Genomic DNA, 15,519 nt, shown 5'->3' with positions numbered 1-15,519 from the left:
AATTAAATACCTTAACTCCTACACTCATTAGCATCTACAAAATATTAACACCTTCAAACACGCCTTCACACAAACACACCTTCAAACACGCCTTCACACACCTTCAATTACGTCTTGAAGACTTATTCACGACAATTCTTCTTATCAAATTTCAAATATTTTCTTATTCGTTTTACGAATAATTAGTTATTGTTATTATATTCTCACCACCAAACTTTTTTAAGCAAGGATAAAGAATTTTTTTTTCTTTTTGATTAACTCTATTTTTAGAAAAAAAACCATTTTAGATTTTTTTTTTAACTGGTGTCCCATATTTATGTCAATTTTATATCGATGGAGTATAAACATTGATGACCAAAGCTAAAAAGCATCTGTCTTATACTTTCAGCTCGGCCCAATTTTAATAAACTTTATAAATGAGCACGAAAAATATATATAAACTAAGTTTGATTTAAACTTAATTTTCTAGTTTCTGTCAAGCGTAATATATTTTCAGAAATAAATTTAAAGACTGATTTTAAAATATAAGTATAGCTAAACAAGTTTTGAATGAATAAAAATTTTAACGGAATAAGTTTCTCTTATGCTTAGAATATTAAAATCTTTATTTCTAAAATTACTTGGGCCCTTGGTCCTAATATCTTTATTTCAGTAAATTAGGCCGCCAAGTGATATTTGGAAAAATTTGATTAACTTGATAAGCCTCAAAATTGATCTACTTGACTCCATTAGAGTTACAACAAATAAAACTATGAACAGCTGGTATTCAGGTCTTGGGAACAAATTTTCTCAATTTTGGAAATTGAGTGAACTTTGAGATTTTACTACTACAAAATGCGGGTTCTGGCTCATTGGCATTTTTGCGCATGCTCATGGGTATTTTTTTTTGCGCATGCTCATTGGCATTTTTGCGCATGCTCATGGGTATTCTTTTTTGCGCATGCTCATTGGCATTTTTTTTTTTGCGCATGCTCATTTTTGTGGATTTTCATAATGAGATGGCATAATGAAAAAAGGTAGTGAATGACTTAATTCTTTGTAGTTCAAGTATGGAAAAAGATGTTTATATTTTTCTCTTCGCGTTTCTCTAATTCTTTGTGCATGTTGATTTCTTCGGTGTAGTAAAGAGTGAAACGGTAAATTTTATATATCTGAAAATATATAAAATAGTTTTTAATGTGAATCTAAGAGTTCAGGCGGGGCAGGTTTTTTAATTATATATTTATAATGTCTTGCTAGCATTTGTTTTTGATAATTTAAATTTTGTTCTTTTTCTTCAATTCTCATTATGCGCATCTGATCATATTTCCACGACTCTATTTTACCTTTTTTTAGTTCATTTAATTTTTCTATTTCTTTTAACAATTTTTTATACCGTAGATATGCTTTAAACTCTTTAACAACTTTTTTGGTATCTTTATCAAGGTGAATACGTTTTCTGATATATTGATCATAATTTTCGGAGCTGTATGTATAGTAGCTGTTTGATTCTTTATCAAAATATTTAAAGGAGTATGTCATTTTTTATAGCAAGAAAAAATTTATTTATATCATTTTAAAAAGTTTTTTTTCTTTGTACAATTTAGATCCGTTTGCGGATTCATGGAAATTCTTCGAATTTTTACAAGAGTTTATTCATAGAATAGCACCTAAAAAGGGAATGCTATTAAAGGGTGAGTTTGGTCCGAGAAGCAAACCAGCTCCGATAGATTCATATCCTCTTCCGCTTTTAACGTAAACTCCGTCTTTGAATGATCCTCCTTTAGGCCAGGGTGTTAAAAATAATCCGTTTCCTCTGTGCGTTCCCATTTTCATTCCATTTCCATTCTTTTTCAAATAAACGATACCTCTTCCTGCAATTTTATCAACCATAGCAGAACCTGCAGAAGATCCTACACCTGCTAGCAATCCGGTGGCAAGAGCTGGAACTACTCTTGTTGCAAGTGTACTACCCAACATACCTAATAAAGGTAGAAGAGCTCCAATAAATCCTCCTTTCACATTTGCGTTATGTTCCAATTGGGTTTTGCTCATTTTAATGGTGACTCCAACTCCTCGATGGAGAGCGTCCAAAAGTTTTCGATGTTGATTTTGTGTTACAAGTAAAACGTCGTTTCCATTAAAATCATCTTTTGAAATACGGATGCTCACAGGTTTACCTGCTATCATTGATTTTTTTATTTTTTCAATCTGTCCCTGAGACACATTTAATTTAACACTAACATATTTGCTCATTTTTAAATGTGAGAAAAAATATTTATTTCACTTCTCGAATGAGATAACGGATTGTAATGTCCTCTCCACGAAAATCAACCAAATTTCCATTTTGATCAACAACGCGAGTGATCATTGTGGAAATTTCTGGAACCTTAACAGGGAGGAAAGTCAAATGAGTGGGTCTTTCGATGATTTTAAAACCAGGGCCAACAGCTGGATAAAAAGAGTAGATGCAATTGAGTGGGGTTCCGTTGACGTAAGCAGACCCGATGACGTTGTTGAGGATTCTGATCGTGTTGATGCTTGAAATTCTAACAATATCGTCAGACTCGTATGTTGAATTGGAGTCCAATTGTCTTTTTGTAAATCCTAAAAGTGGGGCGATGCTGTTATCCACGTTCAAATCCATCAAATAATTCATTCCAAGTGTGATGCTTGATTTTAAAGTGTTTAAATTGGCTTCTATTTTTATGTTATCGGGAGAGTAGCTGATTTTATTTGCTGTGACGTAGCTGGAGCTTTGAGACGCATAATTTTTTATTGTGTTTGAGACAGTCTTTTGTAAATAATTGTTGATGTCTTTGATGTCGTAGCTCCCGTCTGGAATGACGACGTTTTCCCAATGAACTCCATTGTTCATGCTATACCGGAAAGAATTGTTTTTGCTGATGATGTTTGGAAAGCTGTTGTACGTCTCAAGCCCAAAAAAAGCCATTTCATAAGTTTTTCCTTTGTCAAAAACGATTTTGTCTAAAAATTCTGTTATGATTACGTTGGAATTTCCATCCACGTCGATGATTATGCTTGACATTTTTTATTATGTAACATTTTTTTTAGATCTTTTAAGATCCGTGAAAAATTCTTTGAATTTTTTTAAATCCTTTGGATTCATTGAAATCTACGATTTCTTAAATGACTTCTTTTGGAAAATAAAAAGTGTCAAATCCGCTTCGATATTTTCCATTGTCTTTTTTTGATGACAAATCAATCACCGCAAATCCGTGAGGTTCAGACCAACAATGTTTGCAAAACTTTTCAAACTCTTTTTTCTCCATATCGCTCGAAACGTGATCTTGATAAATGTGGTTAATGTTTTTTAAGTCTTGAGGAAAGAGGCAGATAAAATTGGTGTTTTCTCTGATCGTTTGTCTTGGGAGCATGAAATAATTTTGAGCGAGGTAAAAGCAGTCGACGTTAGAGTGTCTTCCTCTGATGTAATATTTTTCACATTTGTTTTGTTTGGTCAATTGCAAATCGTCAAAGATCATTAAATTGTTTTTGGATGAATCAAGATCTTCAGGATTAGGCACATCGTCAGCCGTTTCAAAAAATTCACACTCCATACCCTCGGTTTCGGAAAAATTTTTTGAAAGATCTTTGATAACACATTCAGGATCTAGTTTCAATTTTTCAATTTCGGTTTGTACCTTGAACAAGTCGAGAATTATTTCTTTTGGCAATTTTTTTTCGAACGAACTTTTTAGTATTTTGTACTCGTGTTGGAAAAGAGATTTTCCAAAAACTTGCAAATGGTTATAATCCAACCATCCAGGTCTTAGCAATAAATTGAGAAGCAACGTTGTTTTTCCACATCCGGATTTCCCAACGATGATTCCTCGAATGCTTCTAGGTAAAAGCTTGTTGTTGTTTCTTTTAGTTTTTCCAATATTCCATGACAAATCAGACACTTCCATTTTTAGTTTAAAAATATTTTTTTTTAAATAAAATGTACTGTGTTAAATGCAAAAGGAAAACAGAAACGAATCATTTGAGAAACGAAATCACAAAAAACAACAGGCATATGGTTAAAGGGGCTTGCAACGTTTGCGGAACGACCAAATGTAAGTTTGTTTCTTCGCATGCACTCAAAGGATCATCTTCGCATACGGCAAAAGGAGGAGACTTGGTGGAAACGATTAACAATTTTTCAAAAAAAATAAAGCTTCCATGGGCAAAATTTCCAGGAGAAATGCACATTCCAGGAATGAATTTTGCAGGACCTGGCACAAACTTGGACAAAAGACTCACATCCACAGACATGTATCAAGAGTGGAGCAAACCGGTAGATCGAGTGGACAATGCAGCATACCACCACGATTTAGCTTATAAATATTTAAACGACGTTCAAAGCAGAAATTTGGCAGATCAAATGATGCTTGAAGAAATGAACTCCATTCCAAACCCTACTCAAAAAGAGATAAACGAAAGAAAACTGATCACTCCCATCATCAAAGCCAAAGCTAAATTCGGTCTAGGTGTATCTGTTAAAAAAAAGCACCGGAGAACCTGAAATGGACGGATCAACTTGCAAACGAGCTTCATAAACCAGTCATTCATCATTTTAAAAGAAGAAAAGTGTTTGTGAACGACATGGATGAAATATGGGCTGCAGATTTGGTTGACATGCAATCGTTTTCAAAATTCAACAACGGTGTAAAATATTTGCTCATGGTGATCGACGTGTTTTCAAAGTATGGATGGATTGTTCCGTTAAAGAGTAAAACTGGAGTTGATGTAGCTAACGCTCTAAGCAAAATATTTGAGGAGAGAAGATGTACAAAGATGTGGGTGGATAAAGGTAAAGAGTTTTATAACAAGCATGTACAAGCACTAGGCGTGCAATTATACTCCACTGAAAACGAGGAAAAAAGTTCTGTTGTCGAGAGATGGAATAGAACGATGAAAGAGAGAATGTTTAAATATTTTTCATCCAACAATACCAATAAATACATTGACGTATTAGATGAAATGGTTGATAACTACAACCACACAAAACACTCTTCCATTAAAATGACACCAGTGGAAGCCAGGGATAAAAAGAATAAATATAGGGTTTGGATGAACCTGAATGGAAAGACGCAAACAGAAAGAGCAGAACCAAAATTTTCAATGGGAGACAAAGTGAGGATTGTAAAAAAGAAGTCTCATTTTGAAAAGGGGTATACACCGAGATGGACTGAAGAGATTTTTACCGTGTCAAAAGTTCAGCATACGAATCCACCCACGTATAAAATCGCTGATGCTAACGGCGAAGAAATTAAAGGTACGTTTTATGAACAAGAAATGCAAAAGACCAATCAAGACATATTTAGAATTGAAAAAGTCATTCGAAAGCAAAAGAACAGAACTTTAGTCAAATGGAAAGGATATCCAGATTCATTCAACTCGTGGGTGGATAATGAAGAATTGATACGTTTGCAAAAATAGTTGTTTTGTATGGCAAGAAAAAAAAATTTTTTGATTTTGAGTTAAATAAAATCTTGTATATAGAAAAGAAATGAATGCGATGATTGAATTAATAGTGTTTGAAATTGCTATGTATAAGCGCATGAGAGATAATTATTTGCATATGTTCATGTCTAGGTACCAATTGTTGTTGAATGAATTACGTTGTAGTATGTATGAAGCAGAGAATTTAGATGATATGAATGATATCCTTAAAAAGATGTATGATTTAGAAGTAAAATTGGTTGATGATTATTTAGAAGTAAAAGATGAATATCGTTGGAATAGAGAAAATATGACATTGAGAACAACCAAGAATAACTTGAAGTTTTGCTGTCGTAAAATGAGTGAAATAATTCAAATGATGATAAAGTTATTTCCTTAGTCAAAAGGTTAGGATAATAAAGAAGTGAAAAAAATTTTTATTTTGAGTTAAATAAAAATCTTGTATATAGAAAAGAAATGAATTTTATTACAATTGAAAATTTTGATGAGAGCAAATTATCAGTTGGAGAAATTTACGCAGCGACAAAACCAGTAGTCTATCAAAAAGTACCAGTAAAATATTCTTATCCAAGTGGAGATGGTTCTCTTGTATTAAGAACACCTATATTATTTTCGTATGGTGTGTGTGAGAATAAAGATCCAACAACACAAAAATTGACTGGGTATTCCATGTCCTTTGTTTGCTTTGATGCTAAAAAGGGTAAAACTGAAGAAGAAGCAAATTTTATTAGTACAATGGAAAAGATTACTTTGTTTATTAGAGGTGAAGTAGATAAATTGTCAGCCAAACTTAAAAAAGGAGGAAGAAAAAAGCAAATTAATTCAGACGAATTGAGTATTTTAAAATATAAGCCTGACCATCCTGAAGCAGCGCCAGTGTTTTATGCTAAAATGTATATAACTAAAAATTCGAAGAATGAAGACGAAATATTAATTACTTCTACATTTCATAGAAGGAAAACAGCTCTTGATATAAAAAATGGAGTCAAAGGAGAACGTAGTAATAAAAATTTGGTCAACTCTTCTGGATATGATTTTATCAATCAACGATGTTACGCTATTGGAGGACTTAGAATTGAGGGGGTGTATATTGGTCCTTCGATTGTGTCTATTCAAGTTAAACTGGTCGAGGCAGTCATCGTGAAAAATGCATCTTTGCCTCATAGCATCATGATGTGTGAAGATTTGGATTTAGAGATAAAAGAATTAGACGAGGAAATGTAAAAGCACAAAAAACTGAAAATAAAACGACTTAAAACATTTTATTTTCATATTAAAAAATGCATGCCCCACACAAGTTGCTTAAAAACAGCGCCTCAGTAGAGATTCACAATTTTAATTTCCAACTGAGCCATTTAGAGGATAGAATCAAAGAGTTGGAACGAAAAAATACGAAAAACATTATTGTAACAAAGAAAAAGTTGGATCATCCCACCTATTTCAACACCAACAGACAGCACGAGATTTTTGCTCAACAAGACATTAAATTTCTTCCTCTATCTCACAAGCAGATATCGTTGTCTGTAGGTTTACAATTAGACAAAGGAATTGCTGTCGTCACTTTGATGGATAAAATAAACAACCAATTGAATTATTTCAAAAACGATGCTATTTTTTCCGAGTCTGTGGATGACATAGTTATGACCATACACAATTATAACAACCAGGAAGTCACCGTTAAAAAAGGTGAAAAGCTTTGTAAAATAAACTACATCGATTCGAATTAAAAAAAATGCGTCTTTGTTAAAAAGATGGAGATAATCAAAAACACTGAAAAAATTTATCCAGTTCTTCCAACGGCACCATCAGATGGAGGACATTTATATCGACTTCAAAAAATCAGTGAGATCCAAAAAGAAATAGAGGATGAAAAAGTGAAACGAATGGCTTTGAGTAAAAAATACCATCGAGCTGCAAAAATAATTCGTTTCACCGACGACGGATTGCAAACGGTATGCATTGGTTTAGGGGTTACAGGGATTGCACTTTTATCAACCGTCGTTGCCACTCCAGTTTCGATTGCGTGTGAAGGGGTTGCTGTTGTATTGGGGGTTTTATCCATTTTCGGAAATCATCAGAACAAAAAAATGATGATAAAGGCTGAAAAGCATGAAAAATTGAAAGTTCTTTCCGAGTCAAAATTGAATACGATTAGCGACCACATTTCAAAATCTCTTATGGATGGATTTGTGAGTGATTCCGAGTACGAACTCATTCTCAGCGAGCTTCAAAAATTCAAAGCCATGAGTGAAGAAATCCGAACCAAGACAAAAAGCGTCATTGACGAATTGACTAAAGAGTCGTTGATCCAAAAAGGAAGAGAAGACGCGATAAAAGCATTCAACAACTTGTTTAAGAAAAATTAGATTTTTCAACGGATTCGCAAGCGAATCTAAGAAATCGTAGATTTCCATGGGATTCAAAGAATCAAAAAGAAATCGTAAACGTAATCGTAAACGTAATCGTAAACGTAATCGTAAACGTAATCGTAAACGTAATCGTAAACGTAATCGTAAACGTGCTCGAGTTTTTGTTTTAAGTTTTTTTCTCCGTATTCTAAAAATGTCTTTTTTTAGAATACAAGATCCTGAAAAGCGAGATGAGATTTTGAGAGAATATAAAGCTAATAGAGAAAAGCTTTACAATGAGAGTCTCAACACCAGCATTTCAGATGCAAATTATCAGACTGATTTGAGCAAGTTTTTTAAGCCTCTGATTGAAAGCAATGAAAAGATGATCAAGAACATTGAAGAAAGACGCGATGAACAAGTGCCTTCCAGTTTTGATGAGGTATATCATTTAGGAGACATTTCATCCGTCTATTTAAATAGGTATAATAAGCGATTCGTAAACGATTTTAAAAGAAATTTCGAAATTAGTAAAATTAGTGATAAATTGTACTTTGGAAAAATGGAGGTGGGGGTGGATGGAAATGATATCGTTGTTGGAGGAGAAAGATATAAAGGAACAAAGGGTCTTTGGGAGCTTATGACAAAATATGATCCTCCAGACAAATGGAGCGACGTTAACGATGAAGATTTGGAAAATTATGAAAAAATTATTTTAAACTCTGGTGCTATTTTTTCTGATGGGAATCCAAACAAACCAAAAGCCTCCAAAAGCGAAAAATACCGACAAATTATAAAGCCTATTTGGGATAAATTTAAAAGTGAAACTAAAGTTAAAAAAGGTCGAGGAGTGATCATTCTTCCTAGTGATCCTAATGCGTTGGTGAAAAAGCTTCAATTGAGCATCGCCGCAGGACATGCTGGAAATATAGCATCGAGAAACGAAGCCGTTGCCATTTGTGACGAGCTTTTGAGACAGGGGGAAATAAACAAAGAAGAATACAGAGCGATTCAAAAATACATCGAGTCGTGAGAACGGATTCAAAGAATCTAAAAAATTTCACTTGTGAAATTCCATTGATCTGCAAACAGATCTAAAAAAATATTTTCTCATTTTAAAAAATGCTCATTGTGAACAACAGAAGATATTTTAAAAAGAACGTTGTTGGAGGTGGAGGAATCATGGACGCGATTAAAAATTTTTTGAGGAGAATGGCAGCTTCAAACGCTTCACGATCGTCTCTTCATTTATTGAGAAAAGCAGCCGCAAGCGAAATTGGAAGAGAAGCAATCACAGCCGCCAAATCTGCTGGAAAAGAATTAGCCTCTTCAGCTATATCCACTGCTAAAGACGTTGCCATCGACAAAGGAAAAAAAGCGCTTGAAAAAGTTTACGCCAAGACAGGAACAGTGAATCCAACCCAATTACCCGCCACGATTGTAAACGAAGAGGTAAAGACTGATCATTGGATTAATCCATTGGAAGAGGTGTATAAAAAAATGCTTGGTTCTTCCATTCAAGTGAAAAAGAAAATGACGAAAAAGAACGCGGCTAGAATCCAAGATCTCGTTAAAATGGGGAGCGGGCTTTTGATTGCCTGATTTTTTTAGATCCGTTTGCGGATCAATGGAAAAATCTTTGATTTTTTTAACAAATCAAAAATGACATAAATTTTTTTTTCTCATTTTAAAAATGATAAACACCGATAGATTAAGAGTTGATGAAATGCCAGAGTATGACACTGGAATTGAAAAAATCAACTTTTTTGAGTACCACCCAACAGTCCTCGATTTAAATTCTTCAGGATCGATCGATTTTGAAATTGATTGTCAATCTGTGCATACAGTTCCGTCTGAGGCTTACATACTCGTTGAAGGAGTTCTCAAAAAAGCGGATGGAACTGCATACGCAGCAGCAGACAACATTGCTCTGGTAAACAACGCCATCATGTATTTGTTCAGCTATGCCACCTATGATTTAGAAGGGCAACAAGTGGAAAAGGTCATGTATCCAGGACAAGGAACAACCATGCTTGGATTGTTGAAATACCCTTTTAGTTTTCAGAATGCAGATGGATTGAAGCAAATGTGGTATAAAGACACTACAGCCGCCACCGGAAATTCAGGATTTGTTGTAAGGCGAGACCACTTGTTTGCAGACACGACATCCATTGGCGCATTTTCGTTCAAGATACCATTAAAACACATTTTTGGTTTTTGCGAAACTTACGACAAAGTTGTTTATGGATTCAGACACGTCATTAAATTTGCAAAAAAAGATTACGACGACGCCATTTACAGAGCTGAGACTGTTGCCGCAGGAATGATCGACCTTAAAAAATTCAGACTTTTTATGCCTAGAATAGAGTTGGATGTTTCGAATAAATCAGAATTCTTGAAATTAATGGCAAGTAAAATTAAAATCCCAGTAGCTTATAAGTCAAACAGAGTCGAAAGACAGGTCGTTCCTGCTGGTCTTACAGAATTTACTTGGACTCTTGGAAGAATCGTAGACAAAAGCGTTCCGAGATATATCGTGTTTGGGCTTCAAACAAACAAGCAATCCAGTCAAATTTTAAATCCAGCCATTTTCAACCATTGTGATGTCAGCAATTTTTTCGTAACCGTCAATGGAATAAAATATCCATATTACGATTACGATTTGAATTTTGGAGAAAAGAGAATTACCATGGCTCATTCTGACGCGTTCTCTTTTGACGATAAATATTACGGTACAAACGAACTTGTTTGCCAATCTGGTTTGACTCTGCTTGAATATAAAAATTTGTATCCGTTGTTTTTTGTAGACATTAGCAAGCAAAAAGAAAGAGTTGTTTCTGAAACGGCAGAATTGGTGCTCAACCTCAAATTTCGAACAGCAGTACCAGAAAACACCGTTATTTTTGCAGCGATCATTTCAGACAGATTGATCACTTTCGAATCTAACGGAACCAGCATGAACGTTGTTTATTAGGTTTAAAAGGCCGTCATGAGATTCTTAACAAAAATGATTTAAATAAATTTTTTTTCTTTTTAAAACTAAAACATGAGATATACAAAAACTTATCTGAAAAATTTGCTTATGGAAAATGGAATCACATTAACCTCAAACAAATTGTTACCTTTGATGATGATTGCGATTGATAATAATCTAATAAGTAAAGATTCGCTTTTGAAAGGTGTAAAAGAACACAGGGCAGTGGGCCGACCAAAAAAAGAAATAAAAATGAAAAATGAGAAAACGGAAAAAAAACCGGTTGATCCAAAATACGAGAGGCTTGCTTCAATTCGAAATAAGCCTGTGTCTGTGAAAACAACCAATATGGAAACCGGGGAAGTGGTTGAATACAAATCCCTTTACAAAGCAATGAAAAACACAGGGCATGGATGGAGATATTTAGAACGTCGAAATGGAAAAGTGGAAGATGGAATAAAGATTGAAATTTTAAATTCGGAAAAGCTAGAAAGAAAAAGTCAGTGAGAATTTCCATGAATCCACGTGCGGATTTAAAAAATTTTTTCAATTCTTTTTCAGAGAATTGAAAAGAAATAAAAAAATATTAGAAAAATGATTTTGAGTTAAATAAATTTCTTGCTATATTAAAAATGGAAAACAAAACGGTGAAAGAATTGCGAGAAATCGCTAAAGATCAAAAAATAAGAGGGTATTCTAAAATGAGAAAAGGTGAGCTTATAATGACTTTGCAACCTTCAAGACCTGTGGTAAAACCTCCTATTGCTCCGAAACCAGCAATCATTCCACCGAGACCTGTGGTAAAGCCTCCTATTGCTCCGAAACCAATTCATTTGCAAAAGCACATCCTTGATGAACCGGTTTCAGATTTAACACCTGTCATAACACCAAAACCAGTCATTCCACCGAGACCTTCATTTTTTTCAAGTCTGAAGGCAACTGCAAAAAGTGTGGCGTCGTATGTTAAAACTAAGTTTAATGATGTTAAAGAATGGATAGAACCTTACGTTCCTGAAATAGTCAAGGAGAAGGTAAACGAATCAGCGGAACAAATCGATAAAAAGATACAGTCTATCAAATCACTTGTATTAAAAACAGTGTATAAAAAGCCCTTGCCAAAGCCTTATAAAATAAAATTCAAGTTGACTGAAAACGCGTTGGGTAGTACTGCTAGGTTATATTCTTACGAGCCTTCTTCTCAATATCAAGACATTGCATCCTTTTTTAATTTGGTAAGAGAGTCTGCCATTCAAACCATGGAAGGAGAAAGGAATACAAAAGTAAGAATTATTTTAACATGCAAAATGAAATCTGTAAGCATGATGACTGGTGAAGAAGTGACTCGGGAAGCAAGCTTTTCATCCAGCTCGGAAATTATTATAGCAGCTACAGATGTAAGAGAGTTAATGAGCGAAATGGAAGAAAAAGTCTTGGAAAATAGTGTCAAATACAATGCTTTAGGTTCTAATAGCATCCTATCTAAGATTTTAAGAATGGATATAAACTTTATCGAATACACACCTCTCAGCGGTGGATCCCACATTGAGCTGACTGATGATCTAAAAGACAAAAAGGCAATCATCAACATGAAAAACAACGACAATCAATGCTTTAAATGGTCAGTTACCAGAGCGCTGAATCTGAAAAATAAAAACAACGAAAGAATTGATGAAGACTTGATTGAAAAGTCGAAAAAGCTGAATTGGGATGGGATGGAGTTTCCTGTGAATTACCATAATATTAGCAAGTTTGAAAAAAATAATCCAGACATTAGTATCAACGTTTTTGAGTATGAAAATGAAAAACCCAACCCTTTGAAAATATCTGACTTTGTAGATCGAAAGCATAATGTTGATTTGCTGTATATTAAAAACAAAGACACAGAACATTACTGTCTCATTAATAGTTTCAGTCGATTTGCAGGCTCCTCAGCAACAAAAGGTAAAAGAAAACAACATTTTTGTAGAAGGTGTCTTCAATGTTATGATCAAGAAGAAAAGCTTCAAAATCATCAAGAAGATTGTTATAAAAACGCGCCAATGAGAATTGAACTTCCTAGAAAGGGTTCAACTCTACAGTTTAAAGGCATCGGAAAGTCAATGAGGGTTCCATTTATCGTATATGCTGACTTTGAAAGCTTTATCAAGCCGATAGACTCGTGCGTTCCCAACTCAAACCAGTCTTACACAAAAAAGTTTCAAAGACACATTCCAAATTCCTTTTCCTATTACATCAAATGTTTTGATGAAACCGTTTTAGAGCACGATCCAGTCATTTCCGTATCGTCAAACGAGAACCAAGACGTGGCTCAATTTTTTGTTGAAAATTTGGAAAGCGCAATAAAAGAACTTTTTGGAAAAATCGAGAAAAAAAAGATGGTTTTTACAAAAGAGGACAAAAATAATTTCAAATCCGCAACAGTTTGTCACATTTGCAATAAAAAACTCAAAGACGACAAAGTACGCGATCACTGTCATTTTACTGGAAAATATCGTGGAGCGGCTCACGACGAATGCAATAAAAAATTTCAACTTCCAAAATTCATTCCTGTTGTCTTTCATAATTTGTCTGGTTACGACACTCATTTGTTCATCAAGAAATTAGGTGGAAAGATCACCTGTATACCCAACAATGAAGAAAAATATATCAGCTTCTCGAAAAAAATCAAAGTGGGAGAGTACATTGGGAAAGATGGAAAACCAAAAAACAAAAAAATTGAATTGAGGTTCATCGACAGCTTTAAATTCCTTTCCTCCAGTTTGGATACTTTGTCTAAAAATTTAAAGCCAGAGCAGTTTAAAAGCCTTTCATTACATTTTGAAGGTGAAAAATTTAATTTGCTTTGTAAAAAAGGTGTGTACCCTTACGATTGGGTGGACGGATTCGATAAATTTCAAGAAACGCAATTACCTCCAAAAGAATCGTTTTTCTCAAAACTTAGACACGAGGGAATAAGCGATGAAGAATACGCGCATGCGCAAAAGGTTTGGAACACGTTTCAATGCAAAACATTTAGAGATTATCACGATTTGTACAACGTGTCGGATGTGTTAATACTGGCAGATGTCTTTGAAACTTTTAGAGACACTTGTATGAAACATTACAGTCTTGATCCTGCTTGGTATTACACCTCTCCTGGTTTGGCTTGGGATGCTATGTTAAAGAAAACTGAAGTTGTAATAGATCTTATAACCGATATTGATATGCTCAACATGATTAGAAAAGGAATACGCGGTGGAATCTGCATGATATCCAATCGACATGGAACTGCTAACAACAAATACATGAGTGATGATTATAAGCCTTCAGAACCTTCGAAGTTTCTTCAATATTTAGACGCCAATAATCTTTATGGATATGCTATGAGCAAACCTCTTCCAGTTAGAGGATTTAGTTGGATGACTGAGGATGAACTTTTAAATTGGAAATCCATGCCTTGCATTCTCGAAGTCGATTTAGATTATCCTGAAAGTCTTCACGATTTACACAATGATTACCCTTTAGCTCCTGAAAGAATGCTCGTTGGAAAAGTGGAAAAGTTAGTTCCCAATTTAAACAACAAGGAAAAATATGTCATTCACCATGAAAACCTAAAACTCTATGAACGAATGGGATTGATCACTACTAAAATTCATCGAGGTATCACCTTTGAAGAAGAACCTTTCATGAAAAAGTACATTGATCTCAACACCGATAAGAGAAAAGAAGCTACAAACGAATCTGATAAAGAATTTTTCAAACTCATGAACAACTCTGTCTTTGGGAAAACCATGGAGAATATTCTAAAACGCGTTGATGTTAGACTCGTTACTACGAGAAAAGAAGCTATAAAATTATCTAAAAAAATTAAATATAAACGAAACACCATTTTTGATGAAAACTTAATCGCGGTTCACATGGAAAAGGCAGTTGTTTTTTACGACAAACCTGTTTTCTTGGGAATGAGCATCCTTGACATCAGCAAAACACTCATGTATGAACATCACTACGACTACATGAAACCTAAATACGGGGATAAGCTTAAATTACTCATGACTGATACTGACTCGCTCTTTTATGAAATAGAAACGGAAGACTTTTACAAAGACATTGCTGATGGAGTTGAAAGCAAGTTTGACACGAGCGACTTTCCTAAAGATCATCCTGCCGTTCAAAACTTTGCATTTGACGTTGGGTTTAAAAATAAAAAGGTTATCGGTAAGTTTAAGGATGAAACAGGTGGTAAGCAAATTAAAGAGTTTGTTGGGCTTCGTCCTAAGCTCTACTCTTATGAGGTCTTTAATGAAAAAAAAGAACACAAAAAATGCAAAGGAATTCAGAAGTGTGTGGTTGAAAAGCACATCACTCATCAAGATTATAAAGAATGCTTAATGACAAAAGAAAATCAGCTCAGAAAAATGAACGTCTTACGATCTCATCATCACGATGTCTACACCGAAGAAATCAACAAAGTCGCACTCAGCTCTAACGATGACAAAAGGATCATTTTGGAAGATGGAATACACACGTTGGCTTATGGACACTACAAGTTGAAAAAATCGGCAGAGACAGAGGTAGAACACGGTGTAGAGGTAGAACCAGAACCAATGACAGAAGTAGAACATGAGCCAGAGGAAGAACACGGTGTAGAGGTAGAACCAGAACCAATGACAGAGGCAAAAAGGTTGATCGCAGAGTGCAGAAAGATAATCGAGGAAAACAAAGAAATTTCAGGTAAGTCAAAAAGGTTGATCGAAGAGTGCAGAGGTA

At 34.5% G+C, this 15,519-nt stretch overlaps 1 protein-coding gene across 1 annotated transcript; it reads left to right on the top strand.

The window, feature by feature from the left end:
• The first annotated feature begins 9,489 nt into the window (after positions 1 to 9,489).
• On the top strand, positions 9,490 to 10,726 carry LOC149891038 (uncharacterized). Its single transcript, XM_090082024.1, has 3 exons — positions 9,490 to 9,947; positions 10,050 to 10,555; positions 10,611 to 10,726. Exons 1-3 carry the CDS (start codon positions 9,490 to 9,492, stop codon positions 10,724 to 10,726), a joined length of 1,080 nt encoding a protein of 359 aa, XP_089938150.1.
• Positions 10,727 to 15,519: the final 4,793 nt, after the last annotated feature.

This window comes from Hydra viridissima, unplaced genomic scaffold (assembly GCF_058129835.1).
Source record: "Hydra viridissima isolate aposymbiotic clone 2 unplaced genomic scaffold, HvirCarnegie_v1 scaffold_3, whole genome shotgun sequence".
Taxonomy (NCBI): domain Eukaryota; kingdom Metazoa; phylum Cnidaria; class Hydrozoa; order Anthoathecata; family Hydridae; genus Hydra; species Hydra viridissima.
This window is presented reverse-complemented; position numbering and strand designations above follow the sequence as displayed.